Here is a 17,379-nt window from a genome sequence, read left to right on the forward strand (position 1 = left end):
AACATGGTAGACAATGCTGCCCCCCAATTTCTTTCTGCATCTCCTGTGAACAAGAGGCTGGAGAGCTTAGAATTTTGTAGTCCAGGGTCCATATTCCCAGGGAAGACACTATGATTGGCTGCCTTATGTTTATATCAGATTCTGTCCTTGTTAACTGTGGCCAGAGGTGCTGGCTACATTGTGCAAGCGTGGCCACTAGGCTGCCTTTGGGTGTAAAGTTAAGGGGATCTCTGTGGACTGAGCGGATTCTGGCTTGAACATTCTAGAACAGGGCTGATGGGTTCCCTGCCTTGTCCCCCATGTCCTGCCACATTGCCTGACCTGGTGACATGGTGGGAGAGCACAGTGGTTAATCCCTGGGACCCCAGAGTCAGAGAGACCTGGCTTCAAATTCCAGCTCTGCCACTTACTCCCTGTGTGACCTTAGATAAGGCACTTTACCTCCTCCTCAGCTGCAAAATGGGGATAACGTTAGCACACATGTCCCAGGGAATGTTTAATTCACATTCAAAAGATTATCGTGGTACCTGGCACAGAGTGCATGCTCAGTTAATGGTGACAATCATTAATGACAAATTTGCTGAGGAAACTTATTTTTTTACACTGGCCAAGGTCTCCGTTCTAGAATCATGCCCGAGACTCCTGTTTGGCAAGCCCCTGGCTTCCCCTGAAGGAGATTTCAGAGCCTTCCAGGGAAGCTGGGGCCAAGCCCATGGTGACAGAGTGTCCCTTTGCTGAGAGAGTATGTTTTCTGCCGGAAAGGGGAGGATAGTCCTAGAAGATTCTGGCTGAGGCCCTTTCCCCTGCTCCCTTCCAGCTGCCAGCCCTTGCTGGTAGCATGGCCAGAGGCAAGCCCATGCTATTTGTGTCTTATGACCTTGAACCTGCCCTCATTCCTGTTCTACTCACACTTCCCTGGGAGAGGATCAGAGTGAAGTCAGATGTAAGGAGAGAGACATATCAGACACGGATCGAGACTGAAAATGGGGCGCCATCAGGGCTCCCCCTCCAGAACCTGAGGCTCAGTTGATGAGCCTTGGGGGCTTCAGTTCTCCACTTGTCCAGTGAGGCGGGTCAGTCTGAGTCTCAGGATCCTTCCTGATCCGACTCTACAGTATTTGGGGGTGTCTGGTGAAGGACCCTGTACCCTGTGGTTGGCTGCACCTCTCAGAGCAAATGAGCTCCTTCTGGCTCTTCTAAGTGTTAAAACTGCAGATGTAGCTGTGTCCCCTTCTGGGTCTAGACACCAGCTCTGTGATGCTGAGTTTTCTTTTCTATTACCGAACAGTCATCTGGGAGACACGTGAAGTCATCGTTTACATAGTAAACAATCATTATAAATGGGTACCATTTAGTGATTGAGCACTTACTATGTGCCAAACATCAAACCTAAAAACTTCATATGGATTTAACTCATTAACTGCTCCTCTCAACCCTATCAAGTAGGTGCTATTTTGCAGGTGAGGAAACTGAGGCTTAGAAAGGTTAGGTCACTTGTCCAAGGTCACACAGAGCTAAGATATATGTCCCTGTCTGTCTGGCTCTCAGAACGATGTTCTAAACTATTAGGTATCTTTCCTGAAGGTGTGGCCTCAAATTCTTAGACTTTGCAGGACATGGACATTTTTAAAGCTCAGGTTTGGAGGGGGCATTTGGGGAGCTACAAGCTAGAATCCCTTCTGTGCTGGCCCAGTGATTCCTTCCCAGTGATCTTATTAACCTGTTTGTACCTCCAAAGCTGCCAGAACTGGTCTCCATGGTCCTAAGGCCATGGAGAGTTCCCTGGGAGAATCACCCTAAGGCGTCCCAGGAGGTGCTGCCTCCCTGGGGCAGTTTTGCTAGAGTTTCTGCCCCAGGGAGCACCAGATGATACAGTGGACCAGAGTTGGTTCTCACCTTGGAGCCTCTGCTTTTGCCCAAGGTGGTGTCTAAACCTTCACTGAGTGGTAACTCAGCCCACAACCAAGCTCTGCTCTCTTCAGCACCCCCAGAAGGAAAGCTGATGGTCAGAAGGGAAACTCATTAAAGAGCCTCATTTTGCCCCACATCCCTTATTCAAGGCTAAGTGGGATCTCAGAATTTATTTTGCATGACCTGATTGCTGTAGATTTTCTATACTAGTGAGGACACTTGGCTTGCAAGAAAAGGAATTAGTTCCAGCTAGGTGGTTTCGGTTATCTATCACTGCATAACAAACCACCCAAAACTTACTGACTACAAGCATCAGTAGTATACTCTTTTTCATAATTCTGTGGGTTAAGAATTTAGACAGGGCTCTGCTGGGTTGATTTTTGCTCCATGTGGCATAGCCTGGGGTCACTCACTCAACTGCATTCAGTGGGTGGCTGGGTTGGACTGGAAGGGCCAGGAAAGCTCCAATCCTTTGTCTGTGCCTCAGTGCGCTCTGCATGGCCCCTCTCTCTCCACGGAATCTTTCCTTATTCAGTAGTCTGGCCCAAGCTCCTTTACATGGCAGCTGACTCCCAAGAGAGCAAGGATGGAAGTCTCCAGGATTCTTAACAGCTAGGCCTAGAACTGGTAAGGCATCGCTCCACTGCAATCTATTAGAGAGGAGAAATAGATCCCATCTCCTCCTGGAAGAATGACTTATGCATCCAGGGAAGGAAGATGTTAATGGTGGTCATCTTTGGAGACTGTACCCCATTAGGCAAAAGGGAAATTTAATATAAGGATTCAGAGGTATCTCAAGGGATCCAAGGGCAGGAACACAGCCTAGTCTCATGAAAGGTCTGCTTCTCATCCCACATCTTAGAAAATATAATCTCATACTATACCTTCCTAGTTGTTATATTTCTTCTTAGTCCTAATTCCAAATTCCCGGGGAAGGAACTCTGATTGGTCCAGGTCACCCTGAGTGCTGCCCCTCATCCAATCAGCTGTGGCCAGAGGTGCCAGGCTATACAAACAAGGCTGCTGAGTGCTACTCCAGAGAGTGCAAAGGGCCTTTGTAAATTGAACGGACACCCAGGGGGTGTCCACAGGACTTTTAAAACATATTAAATATGGAATTAAACATTTGGGGAAATTTGTGTGTGCGGGTTTTGTTTTTGTTTTGTTTCCCAGTGGTAGGTTCCTCCATGTCTTTATCATATTTCTTTCTATCCAGAGCCTCTCAAAGGCATTACTCATATATTCTGCCCGCAAGGGGACAGGCAGCTTGGTGGCTTCCATTTGAGGTCAACATCCCTCAACAGATGGGCCCAAAGAAGTAATTAGGATTTGGCATTAACCTTGGTGTCCAGACACTGTGATGGAGGAGGAAGTGAAAGAGACACAGAGAGACCTGTCGTTGACAGAATCTGTTGGATTGCTATCACCTCCCCATCCCAGTTCCACCATCCCCTATAGTTTTGGCACAGAATTTTTCCAAAATGTGGACAGGGGGAGAAGTGAGTAATAATGATTGGAATTTGCTACATCTAATTAGGTAGGCATCTTTCCTGTGGTTTGACAAGCTGACAGTAAACCAGATCATAGTCTCCTCTTTCCAAAGGAAGATTCCCCTACCGCCCCGCCCCTTTTTTTTGTTTTTTGACTTGGAGTCCTAGACATTCTGTGGGTAGAACTCCTGGGGTATCCTGATATTATAGACATAGTCATCCATGTGTCTGTGTGCTTTTTTTTTAAAATAAATTTATTTATTTTTTATTTTACTTTTGGCTGCGTTGGGTCTTCGTTGCTGCACGCGGGCTTTTCTCTAGTGGCGAGTGGGAACTACTCTTCGTTGCAGTGCACAGGGTTCTCATTGCGGTGGCTTCTCTCGTTGCGGAGCACGGGCTCTAGGCACGCGGGCTTCAGTAGTTGTGGCACACGGGCTCAGTAGTTGTGGCTTGCGGGCTCTAGAGCACAGGCTCAGTAGTTGTGGTGCACGGGCTTAGTTGCTCCGTGGCATGTTGGATCTTCCCAGACCAGGGCTTGAACATGTGTCCCCTGCATTGGCAGGTGGATTCCTAACCACTGCGCCACCAGGGAAGTCCCTGTGTCCATTTTTAAGAAGAAATATTCATAGATTTCATCAGGTTTGGGGGGACTCTGAACCCCCCCCATGTTGAGAACCACTGAGTAGTATCTCAGTTTTCTCAGGGATTGGGTCGATGGCCTTCTAATGTCCATCCAGCCTTAATAATTTATGGAATCTGTTTGCACAAAATGAAAATGAAGTCTTCCTAATTCCTTAAGCAGCCCAGTGCCTGGCATAAAAGAGAAAGCAAATGAATACATATTGGATGAATTCTTAACCCAACTGACTAAGCCTCTCATTGAATGTTTTTAACCTCAGGATTTCCCGGACCTTATCTATAAAATGGGGAGTTGGACCATGTGGTCTCCAAGTCCCTCTAGCCCAAGGTTCCTGAACCTTGGCACTGTTTACATTTGGGGACAGATAATTCTTTGTGGTGGGTGCTTTCCTGTGCACCATAGGATTTTTTAGCAGCATCTCCCACAAACTAGGTGCCTGTAGTAACCGGGGCTGTTACCAAGCTGTGACAACCCAAAATGTCTCCAGACATCGCCACGTGCTCCCTGAGGGGCAAAATCACCCCCTGTTGAGAACCACTGCTCTAGCCTTTTTGTTGAGTGGCTCAAGAAAGGAAGAAGAAACAAATGAGAATTTCCCTGCAACCACACTCAACTTCTAGAGAAATAATAATAGCCCACCCTTACAAAGCACCATGTGTTGGCACTGTACTCAAAGCTTTATGTAGATTCATCTATGTGACCCTCACAACAACCCTATGCATTAAGCCGCATTATTATCATTCCCATTTTACAGATGAGACAACTGAGGCACAGAGTGGTTAAGCAACTTGCCCAAGGTCACACAGTTAATAAGCAGTACAACTGGGATTACAAACCCAGGCTGGCTGGCTCCAGGATTAGAGTCCTATTCTGCTATTCTATAGAAAGATAAACATTTATAGCCAAGCATTGTATGAGGAACTTTCAAATATGTTGTATTTCCTTTAATCTCTCAGAGAGACAGACTATTGTCTTTGCTTCACAGACGAGATTATTGAAGTTCATGGAGGTTAAGACACTTGCCCAGGGGCACACAGCTTTTACATGGCCAAACCAGACTTTGAATCTGTCTTTCCACATTATCCTATTGCCTTTTGGCAGTGCAGGTAGGGATGGCAATTGACAAATGACTTCAGAGTTTCAGGGAAGTCAATAATTTACAGGGTGTCTCACATATTCACTCAGGTTGATTGGTTCAGTCTCATACTTCTTCCTACCATAGGACAGTTCACCCCTCTCCACCACAATGACCCTTGTGCCCTGTGGGCCTCAGCAGCACATTCTCTCAACTCTGCTTTCCACAACAGAAAAGGGCAGGTGGAGGGGTTAGAAAGAGCCCCAATTATAAGCACTGAAATGAAACAAAGGCTTCATTCTTCCAAGGCGGGTAACAGCGTCTGGGTAGCTAGACCTAGCCTCCGATCCCATCTCTGCCGCTTGCCAGCTGTGTGCCTTTGGTAAGTGACTCCCTGTCAGTGTGCCTCGGTTTCCCCATCTGTAAAATGGGAGTGAATAATAGAACTGACCTCACAGGTTGTATGACTTAAGGAAAACAATGCACATGGAATGCTTAGCACAGCTCCTGATAACTGTTGCTATTATTGGGTTTAAATGACCCAGCTCCTTGCCTGACTGACTGCATTAGCCCAGTGGAGCCCTCTAGCTGTCTTTCTCTCTTGGCTCCAACTCTGACCCAGGGTGACCCACTTCCCCAAAGTGCTGAGGTCCAGACAGGAATCCCATTCACCAATCCATCAAGGAGAGAGATTACGATCAACGGCTCCCCAGGTAGTGACGGTAATAAACAACGGTGGGAATTAATGAGTCTGAACTGCACACACCCTGCATGCCAGCTGCGTGGCTTCATGACAGAGCAACTTAGTCATTTAAGGACAGGTTCCTGAGAGACCCTGGCATTGGAGTTCAGACCACCCCCCTTCAGAGCAGCCATGTCCCTGTTCACAGCTGATGGCCCAATCTAGGCTTCAGAAAATGCCGAGTTTGATAAACTTAATGGTAACATCCACTTGGCAATTAGGGTGACGGGATAAGCGGCATGATTCTGGAATTAATGGTGTGTGTGTGTGTGTGTGTGTGAGAGAGAGAGAGAGAGAGAGAGAAAGAGAAGTTGAGAGACAGAGAGACAGAGATGGAGAGAGACAGAGAGACAACATGACATCCACTCTCCTACTTTGCTGCATTTTACAAACCATTGTGTAATCATGCTCAATCACAGCTCTAAAGGCAGCTGCTCTGGCTTCATACCATCAGTGATGGAACCCCAGCTTTTCACCATTTCCCTCACCAATTCAGGAACCGGCACATAAAGCCATCACACCTTCACAGGTAGGGTGTCCTCAACTCTGCAGCTCGCCACGTTAAGCCCACTTCCTGGAGCAATTGTACATGCATTAGCCTTCTCTTCGGCATTCGTCAAGACACTGCGGCAATACTGGTTTGAAAGCTCAAAAGCAGTTGCCTGAATGTTTCTGAGGCCAGTTTGAACTTTTTTGAGGGAGCCTGGGCTTAACAAGTAAGCACTGTCTGAGCTGCATTTGGCTTATATCCTTGTCTGCAGAAGGCAGCCAACTAGGGCTTGGCTCCCTGCAAGAGCAGAGTGTGTACAGCCGTGTGTGTGAAAGTGTGTTCTGTACATGGGTGCTGATCATGCACCTGTTCCTGTGTGGGTATATGTGCCATCCGTGTGTGTATTTAGAGATGGGCACACGAGTCCTGTCAGTTTCTAGTCACTGCAGCCCCTTTAAAAGCTTTAGAAAGACGGGGCTTCCCTGGTGGCGCAGTGGTTGAGAGTCCGCCTGCCGATGCAGGGGACACGGGTTCATGCCCCGGTCCGGGAAGATCCCACATGCCGCGGAGCGGCTGGGCCTGTGAGCCATGGCTGCTGAGCCTGCGCGTCCGGAGACTGTGCTCCACAACGGGAGAGGCCACAACAGTGAGAGACCCGCGTACTGAAAAAAAAAAAAAAAAAAAAAAGAGCTTTAGAAAGACGGATTTCATGGGCAGATTTTAGCACCCTCGTTATATAGGAAAAAAATGTGAGTATAGGGAGCTATAAACGCCACAGATTTCCAGAAGAAATAATTAGCAGCAATCATGACTGAGTAGTTACCATGTTCTGGACATTTTACAAACACTCCCATTAAAAAAAAAATTTTTTTTAACATCTTTATTGGAGTATAATTGCTTTGCAGTGGTGTATTAGTTTCTGCTTTATGACAAAGTGAATCAACTATACATATACATATATCCCCATATCTCTTCCCTCTTGTGTCTCCCTCCCTCCCACCCTCCCTATCCCACCCCTCTAGGTGGTCACAAAGCACCACTGAGCTGATCTCCCTGTGCTATGCGGCTGCTTCCCAGAGTAAAATAGCTATCTATTTTACATTTGGTAGTGTATGTATGTCCATGCCACTCCCTCACTTTGTCCCAGCTTACCCTTCCCCCTTCCCATGTCCTCAAGTCCATTCTCTAGTAGGTCTACGTCTTTATTCCCATCTTGCCCCTAGGTTCTTCATGACCACTTAACTCTCATTTTATCTTTGCAACAATCCTAGGAAACAAGCACTTTGTTTTCCCTAATTTACACACGAAAAACAGAGGCTTAGAAAGGTTAAGTAACTTCCTTGAGGTCACAGAGCTAGGAAATAGCAAATATGGACCCAGGCAAGGTCACTCCAGAATGGACACCCCAACACCTGCATCATAAGTGCCTTGTGGGACTTCCCTGGCAGTCCAATAGTTAAGACACCATGCTTCCAATGCAGGGGGCGCAGGATCGATCCCTGGTTAGAGAACTAAGATCCCACATGCTGTGCGGTGCGGCCAAAAATTTAAAAAAAAAAAAAAAGTGCCTCTTATTTCTAAATTCTGAAAGTGTGTGTGCGTGTAGGTGTGGATGTGTGTGTGTATGTGTGGAGAGTCTATGTTTTCCTGGGGTTGTACTTGGAGAGGGTGATTAGAACCTCACAGAGTCCAAAGTCTGATTTGTCTGACGTCCACAGCAAGGCATGGAGGAATTATCCAACCCTTGCTCTGGAGAGGAGGACTGGAATCTGATCTGGACCTGAATCAGGTGGAAATAGAACCTAGATGGCAGATGGGGCGGGGAATGTGGGTGTGGTGGGTAGAATAATGCCCTCCCCCACCACAAATATGTTCACATCCTAATCCCTGGAACCTGTGAATATGTTATCTTACATGGCCAAAGGGACTCTGCAGGCATGACTAAGAATCTTGAGATGGGGAGATGATCCTGGATTACCCAATGTAATCACATGGGTCCTTATTGGAGGGAGGCGGGAGGGTCAGAGTCACAGCAAGATTGAAAAATGCTACACGGCTGGATTGAAGATGGAGGAAGGGGCCACAAGCCAAGGAATGTGGGGCAGCTTCTAGAAACTAGAAAAGGCAAGGGAACAGATTTTCCCCTCGAGCTTCCAGAAAGAACACAGCCCTGCCTGCCAACACCTCGACTAAGTGAAACCCATGTCAGATATCTAATCTCTAGAACTATTAAGATAGTAAATAATATATGTTGTCGTAAGCCACTAAGTTGTAATTTGTTACAGCAACACTAGGAAGCTAACACACAGAGTGACTCCTTGAAGCTGGCTAGCGTGCAATGGCATCTCTCACGGCCTTCCTGCTAGTGTACACTTTCACCACCACTGAGTTAGACCCACTTGGGGCAGTCTTGTAGTTTTAAGAGACCTGGTCCAGCCCCATGTGTAGACAAAGTCCAGGGACCTGCCTGCCTCATTCTACCTGGAACCACTGCGGCATTTGAAACTCTCACTGCTCCGAGCCTCCCAAGGACTCCATTCCTATGTCCATATGTTGTCTCAAAATGGGGAAAGTTGAGTCTCCTCTACTTAAAGCCCTTTCATGCTGTCCCATCACTCTTAGACTCAAGACCCTGCATGGAGTGGCCCCTGCCCACCCTCCAGCCTCATCTTCTACCATCCAGCCCACCAGCCCTGCTAAGCATCTCTCAAGTCCCTTGCACATGCTGTTCCCTCTTCTTCCAGTGCTTTTCCTCACCCTCTTTACTGGGCCAGCTCCTCTTTATCCTCAGGTCTCAGCTCAACAGTCACTTCCTCTGAGGCCCCATCTTACTGTTCATGTCCCTCTCTGTGAGTTCTCATAGCTTCCCATACTTGTCCTTCAGAGCACTTACTCCGAGTGTAGTTATGATGATCGATGTGATCATTTAAGTAACATCTGAGTCCCCCACTAGAATGCCAGCTCCATGATGGCAGGCACCTCATTTGTTTTGCTCCCCCTTGGGTCCTCACTGTCTGCTGTCACACGGTAGGTTCTCCATAAATATTTGTCGAATGAATGAGTAGACCGTCTGCATCTATTGGGACAGCAAGGTCAGAGCAACTTGGGAATCCACTTCCCACCCCCTCCAGAGGTCATCTGTTGGTGCTCGGAAGAGGGGACATATAACCTTTCTGGTGCCTCTGGGAGCATCCTGGGAAATGGGAGATGCCCACCCAGCTTCACTGAGTAACCGTCAGCTCCCCTAAGCACCCAGCCTGGTGATATATGGGTTTCCTGGATTGAGGTGCAAGTAGGAGCCATAAAGTTAATCAGACGTGTAAAGACTTAACTAGAGAGTGACAGCCACTTACAATGTCCAGCTAATTGGGCCCTTAATGTGGAGACATTAGACAGGCAAACAAAAGTATCCTGCCATTGCAGACAGGTCTTCTCTTAGTCATTGAAGGTCCTTCAGTTTCAAAACACAAGGGGAAATCTTGATGTTTCAGCCTCAGCATCTGAGAATCCCTGAATGTTGCCCATGGCAGGAAGCTTGAGGTGCGTCTCATCTAACCCCTCACATTATTGTCTGGGAAGAGGGCACGCAGAGAACAAAGCCTTTTCAAGGTCATTGACTGGATAAGAGGTAGGATTCAAAGCCATGACTTTTAACCCTTGGCTTACATGTTCTCTGTCTTCAGAAATGCACTTTATTGTCTAATGTAACGTAACGCATGTTTCTTGTAGAAAGTTAAGAAAGTATGAGGAGTCCAGGTAATTGGTGCTTTAGGAAAGGGGGTAGCAGAAGCTTTATAGAAGGAAATTAAAATTACTCATAATCCCACCACCTGGTGATAATCCCTGTGAATATTTCAGTGTGTTTCCTTTCTAATTTTTTTTTGTCCAGTGCACACAATGAAGATATTCAGATGAGCATGATCACAATTCTACATCCTGGGTTTGGGGGTTTTTTCCCCCACTTAACATAATAAGGAGAGGATTTTCTCATGTGATTTCTCCCACTGCTTCCTTCCTTACTGAAGCATTTCTCAAAGTGTGGCCAGGAATTCACCAGCATCAGGATCATATAGGGAGTCACTTCAAAATGCACACACTCTGGACACACCCCAGTCCCATAGAATCATTGTCTGAATGTTGAACACTCTCCCCAGGTGATCTAGATGGACCATACATTTTGGAAACATCCCCCCATGCCGTGGCTCTCAACAGGACTGCATGCTGAAATGCTGGTATCCGGGCGTAACCAGATCCATAGCTGAGAAGTTTTAGAGCTGGGGCCCCAGGCATTGGTATTTTAAAAAAATTCTTTCTGGGTCATTAACATGGGTTGAGGGTTGCCGGCATCTTTCGTAATGCACATAGGTCTCTCCTGCCAAGACTGGTAACAACAAACATTCCTTATGGGGTGAAGAAACTGAAATGTTTTATCACCAGGATAAAGACCCATCTGTGACTCATGGTCTGCCATGACGTAATTTGGACTTAACTTCCTGCAAAGTTTTATTTCCAAGTTTATGCTACTTGGCTGTTGGGGCCCTCCCTGTTGAGGCCCTAGTATTCGGGGCTGCAGAGAGGATGTCCAAAAGGGCGGGCTCCAGGAACTCCCCGCTCATCCTGATCTTTGAGCAGAGAAGGAAGGTCTGCCCATCCCCACTCCACTTCCTTCTCTCTTTATTGGTCTGGACTGAATTCACAAGTAACAAGGGTCTCTACGCTGAGAGATGTGAATAATGATCTTCAATCTGTTGTTTTTCCATGCCATTTGCTGCCACTGATAGAAGCTAATGAGACGCTCCCTGTACAATGCGTGTTAATGGGGGCTTTTGGAGTTGAGGATCGAATGGTGGAAGGAACAGGCATCTTGGTAGGGATGCTAGAGTGTGGGTTTGCAAGAGGTGGGTGACTCCACACCCTTATTTTCCAAGAGGAGACAAGTAAGCCTCGTAGGTTTCCTGAGCAAAGTACACTGCAGTTTAGAATTGGGTCATCTATCCCATGCTGTCTTCCTGAGCTGGGTGGGCAAAGCTTGACTTGAGGCAGAAGGCCATGAGGGGACTCCAAGGAAAGCAAAGGTGGTTCACTGACACAGAGAATGAGATTCTAGCCCAGGCTGAGTGACCCAAGTGACTCTGTGCCTTGGGACCCCCATTGATAGAATGAGAAGAACAAAATCTAACCACTTTCTGGCTAGGTCAGTCCATGAAGGAGAAAATAGGTGAGAACAAAGGTGTGTGCCAAAAAAAGAGAGAAAAAGAAAATATATATCACTGTGCAATTTCCATCCCCTGCCCCCGTTAGCTTACCTCACTGTCTCATAATTCTGTGGCATTGAAAGGCAACCTGAAATTCATCTGCTCCAGATGACTTCAAACTGTTTCTTTAAACAATGGAACCAACTTTCCAAAGGAAATCTAATTCAACAGCTCAAACAAATGAAAGAGATAAATGCAGACATGCTCTGGACGAAATGGGGTTTTTTGGTTCCTCAGAATCACTCCCACCATACCTCTATAGTGGGTGGCCCCAAAATGGTCTCTGAAGAACCCCTGGGGCGCCATAAAGCACAATTTGACAACCACCAATTTAGCCCAACACCTTCCCTTTTACAGATGAGGAAACTGAGGCCCAGAGAGGCAAAATTCAGGGCTAAAATCCAGATTTCTCAACCCTATGTTGAGGATTCTTTAGGGGAACAAGATGATGGCACAGCTGTTGGGTGTCTTGTCCCGACCTCTGAGAAGTCAAAGGCAGGTGAGATAGAAGCAGCTGGGGTGACTGCACGTGTGCAACTTGGTTCCTACCAATGATGGAGGGTCCCTTGGTATGGGCAAAGCAGGGGAATTGAGCAGGGTGGAGGTTGGACTGTTCAAGAAGGTCCCCATGGCTCTGCTTGGCAGTAGTGGCAGTGAGGTCTGATTAAGAACAGGAACTATAGCTGATTCATTTTGCTGTACAGTAGAAACTAACACAACATTGTAAAGCAACTATATTCCAATAAAAATTAATTCTTTTAAAAGAAGAAGAAGAACAGGCACTCGAGAGCCAGACTGCCTGGGTCTGAGCCCAGGCTCTCTCCACCTCCCCACTGTGTGACTTGGATACCTCACTTAACCTCTCTGTGCTTCACTTTTCTCATTTGGAAAATGGGGACAAGAATAGTCTTTAGCTTATAGTGCTGCTGGAAGGATTCATTAAGAAAATCCATGTGGAGTGCTTATCTCTGTGCCTGGCACATTGAAATTGCTCAGCAGACACTGGCTGCTGGTGTTCTGAGACTGAGGACTGGGCGCTCCTGGTTTGTGCTGCCTCCCATCATCCTATAAAAGCAATTTATAGGGAAAACGTGGGGAGGGTTGGGGTAGAGGAAGAGGAGGAGGAGGAAGAGAAGAGCGTGCTGCCTTTGGTTCTGCACATCCTGCCTCTCAAAGCAGCTCTGTCCAATCTGGGTCACAGCAGGCGCTAGAGCCTACAGGCTGCTTTGGGCTCCTCTGTTGAATGGAACACAGAGGGAGAAGCTGCTGTTTATAACACAGCGAGTAGCATGCTTTGAGGGGATGGCAGGAGCGAGGAGGACCTGTGGGGAGAGTCAGCATCAGGTGGTGGCCAGCAGGTCTGCCAGGGACTTTCTGGAGCCTGTGATACCCACAGCTGATGTCCACAGCTGAGAGCCAGTGCGTGGAGGGTGTGGGCAGGGTCCGGCTCCATCTGGGTCCACTGGCTGTGGCTGGAACAGGAACAATAAGGTTCTGTTTGAGGAAAAAGCAAAGAGGTGACTTGAGGCTGGTGGGAAGGGTCAAAAACAACCCACCTGAGATTGAAGCAGGATGCCCCCACAGGTGTAGTCATTATGTGTAGCCTTGCTATTCAGAGTGTGCCCTTGGGCCAGTAGCATCGTGTGGAATCACTTGGGAGTTTTCTAGGAATGTAGCACCTCAGGCCTCACCCCAGACATGATGCTTCAGAATCTGTTTTAACAAGATGCCAGTGTGACTTGTGTGCACATTAAGTTTGAGAAGTGCCAGTGTAATACACATGATACCTGGCTTCCAGTTTTAGCTCTGTTACTTCCTAGCTGTGTGACCTTGGACAAGTAATTTAACTTCCTTGTGCCTCACTTGCCTTAGTTGTAAAATGGCTTCTTAATAGTGCCTGTCTCTTAGGGTTGGGTGCCAAAGCACTTCATACCATGCCAGGCCCATAATAAACACTATGTAAGTATAAGCTGCTATTGTATGTCACTTGACATTCAACTCAGCTTACTTTTGCTGGATACAAATTTGGGAAGTGGCCTGCCTTCATTCATTCATTTGTTCATTCATTCATTGGTTCGACCATCATGTGTGAGCACTCACTGTGGACCCCAGGTACCGTTCTGTTCCTGAGGACGCAGCAGGGAACAGGACAGACAAGATCCCCAGCCCAGGGGAGCTCAGAGTCTAGGAAGGCAGCCAGGTACGGACTCACAATTAACTAATTACTTAATGTAGACAATTCCACAATTACTTACAAATGTGACAAGTGCTATGCAGAAGGGTTGCCAAAAAAGTAAATACTAGAACTCAAAGAAGGCCAGTGTAACCAGAGCAGTGGTTCTTAAACTTTTGTCAAAATCCCCTGGAAGGCTTGTTTAGACAGATTGCTGCCCCACCCCCGGAGTCTCTGATTAGGGTTGTTGTGGAATGGGGCCCAAGAATTTGCATTTCTAACAAGTTCCCAGGTGACACTGATGCTGATGGTCTGGTCATCACACTTAGTGAACCACTGAGCTAGAACATTGAAGCAAGACCAAGAGGGCGAAGAGGTTTGGGGTTTCATCTGGGGCCAGACCACGTAAGGTCATGGAAACCTCATGGAATGAGAACCAACTAAAGGTTTTAAAGGGAAGTGGGAGTGCCATGATCAGATTTATGTTTTAGGAATATCACCAAGGCTGTGATGGGGAGAACAGACTGTAGAAGGCATGAATGAAGAAAGCATGGAGACTAAGGGGTTAGTCATCCAGGGGAGAGATGTCAGTGGCTTGGTTGAGGTGAAGACGGAGAGAAATGGGTGGATTCCAGAAGTGTTAGAGCGTTAGACATGATAGGATTTGGTTGGGTCTTTGAATGTCCGGGAGGAGGGGCTCAGGAAGACCCTGTAGGTTTCTGGTTCAAGCAAGTTAGCAGATAGTGGTGCCATTTCCTGAGAATGGGAGCAGGTTTGCTGGGGATGAGGATGAAGAGCAGCCAGGATGAAGAGTTCAGTTGAAAGCACAAGTTTGAGACCCAAGTGAAGACGTCATACAGACCATTAGATAAACAGATCTGGGCCTCCGAAGACAGTTTCTGGAGGAGGTGACATGAGAAAAGACTAGATAAGGTTCTTAATCTGAAGTTGGTAGAATAGATGGGCTTTGGGGATGTCAGAGGGGTTCCGTGATGTTCTGAAAATATATCAGAATGTATGTGCCTTTTTCTGGGGAGGGGTCCAGTAGTCATTATCAGATACTGAAGAGTCTGTGACTCCAAGAAGGTTAAGACCATCAGCCAGATAATGAGGGAGAAGCTGGTGGTCCCTGGTCCTTTGAGGTCCGTATAACCCTGACTCTGCTTCCAGGCGCCTGGTGGACCGTCTGGAGAACATGAGGAAGAACGTGGCTGGGGACGGGGTGAACTGCTGCATACTGTGTGGAGAACAGCTGGGGATGCTGGGCTCTGCCTGTGTAGTGTGTGAGGACTGTAAGAAGGTACCATCGCCCTCCCCTTCCCTGCTTCCCCGCTCATCACATGCATAGGGGCTAGGCCTGGGCTCCAGCCTTTGGGGGCCTTGGGTCTTGGGGATGGAGCTTGGATCGGGAAAGGTAGTTGCCAGAATATGATTCCTTCTGGGATGCTCCCGTGCCCAGCTGTATTCCGAGGTAACCCTGATCCTGGTTCCTCCCCTAGAAGTCACTCTGACCCTTCTGTCTCCTTGGAGCTCAGCTCCATCCAGGATGAACTTGGGAGACTGAAGTAGGACATGAACTATGGTTGAGCCTGCAAGTATCCTGGTTGTGGCTTAGCAAGTTATAGGTCAGGCTAAAGAGCATGCTGGGGGAATTCCCTGGCGGTCCAGTGGTTAAGACTCCACGCTTCCACTGCAGGGGACACGGGTTCAATCCCTGGTTGGGGAACTAAGATCCCGCATGCTGCACAGTGTGGCCAAAAAAAAAAAGCATGCTGGGCTTGTGTCTACATGGAAGACACGTGTACATGGAAGCCCTACCCAGCATTCTCTACCCTGGGGTACAGTTCAAGCCACTTAGAAAGCCCCTCTCTAGCCAAGTTAGGCCAAGTTAGACTTTGGTCGTCTTAAGCATTCACTCTTGAAGGGGAGTCTCCCTGTGCTCTCTCCACCCTGCACCCTCTCCTCAAGCTGTTTGAACTTGACAATTCCAGGACAGAAATACAACTGTCCTTGGGTCTGTCTGATTCCCAGGAAAGGAATTCAGGGGAGTGACCCAGCTGGAGATATCCATAATGTCACTTGGCATCTCCTACTTGGGGTCCCATTTAGCATTTAGAATGGAATATTGGGGAAAGGTTATCTACTCCAAAAAACTTGCCTTCTGTAGTTGACTAGATAGTGAGAATTTTGTGACCTATTTGTTTTGACTTCCAGAAAACTCAGCCAAAATTATAATGTTCCATCATATAGTCATGGCATTTACTCAGATAACGTCTTTCTCCATAAGGAGTTGAACCTGTAGTCATAGTCTAGGGTGTCTCAGATTCATTTGGGAAAGAAAGAAGAAATAAAGTAATAAAATGGATATACAGTCTCTCATGATTAAAAAATCATGTCAGTGATCTCCCTTGTATGGATGTTGAAAACTCCAACCCCACAGGGACTCTTGGAGAATCCCTTCATCCCGTGCTTGGGAATGACTCCAGTTCTTGTTATCAAAAATCAAGACTCAGATTGGAACTTTATTCTAACTGGCCTTGGTCATGGAAGGGACGTGAGGAAAGGAGAGTTCTGTTGCTTTATGTCCATCAAGGGAGAATAGGGCTTCATTGCCACCATTGCCAGCCACTTCTCCTGATCACCGGCAGCTCCAAGCCTGGCATATCTGAGTGTGCACTGGGCTATGTTTTGTCCCCAGAATGTCTGCACCAAGTGTGGGGTGGAGACCTTCAACAGCCGCCCACACCCTGTGTGGCTCTGCAAAATCTGCATCGAGCAGAGAGAGGTGAGTGGATTGGTCCCATTCAGCTCCTGGAGCATCCTCCCTCCTTTGTACGGTTCCCCCTTCCTTGCTATAACTAGGGGAGTAAGGTGGCAGTTGGGGGGCTGGGGAACCTGCTCAGGCACATGTCTTAAGGGATTGGTATAAAAGGAACCAGCTCAGCTGTGAACACTGGCAGGACACAGTATTTGAATGAATTTCTTTTCTCACCTCTCGCTTCTGTGACTTTTCCTTCTCTCCCTCCCTGCTCTTTTATTCATTGCCCTCTGACATCCATTATTCCCTACTCCCCATTTCTCATCTTCTGGGTCTTCCCCTACTGCCACCTTCTCTTTCCCTCTACTTCACTTCTTGTCTCACACTTTCCCTCATTTTCTTTTCTTTCCCTGTACAGATCTTCCTCAACTTACAATGGAGTTGCGTCCCGATAAACCCATCGTTACGTGGAAAATGCATTTAATACACCTAATCTAGTGAACGTCATAGCCTAGCCTACCTTAAATATGCCCAGGGCATTTACATTAGCCGACAGCTGGGCAAAATCATCTAAGACAAAGCCCATTTTATAATAAGTGTTGAGTATCTCCTGTAATTTATTGAATACTGTACTGAAGGTTAAAAAAAAAAAGAGGGGCTTCGCTGGTGGCGCAGTGGTTGAGAGTCTGCCTGCCGATGCAGGGGACACGGGTTTGGTGCCCCGGTCTGGGAAGATCCGACATGCCGCGCAGCGGCTGGGCCGGTGAGCCATGGCCGCTGAGTCTGCGCGTCCGGAGCCTGTGCTCTGCAACGGGAGACGCCACAACAGTGAGAGGCCCGCATAC

At 47.5% G+C, this 17,379-nt stretch overlaps 1 protein-coding gene across 7 annotated transcripts in view; it reads left to right on the forward strand.

Moving 5' to 3' along the window:
* RPH3A (rabphilin 3A) overlaps positions 1-17,379 on the forward strand; it is a 98,370-nt gene that overhangs the window by 50,279 nt on the left and 30,712 nt on the right. For all 7 annotated transcript variants that reach the window (XM_067700649.1, XM_067700648.1, XM_067700647.1 and 4 more), the window contains 2 exons: positions 14,947-15,076; positions 16,475-16,561. In XM_067700649.1, coding sequence (XP_067556750.1) covers positions 14,947-15,076; positions 16,475-16,561 — 217 coding nt within the window. The remainder of the gene's footprint in view (positions 1-14,946; positions 15,077-16,474; positions 16,562-17,379) is intronic.

The sequence above is a fragment of the Pseudorca crassidens genome, chromosome 12 (assembly GCF_039906515.1).
Source record: "Pseudorca crassidens isolate mPseCra1 chromosome 12, mPseCra1.hap1, whole genome shotgun sequence".
NCBI classification, from domain to species: domain Eukaryota; kingdom Metazoa; phylum Chordata; class Mammalia; order Artiodactyla; family Delphinidae; genus Pseudorca; species Pseudorca crassidens.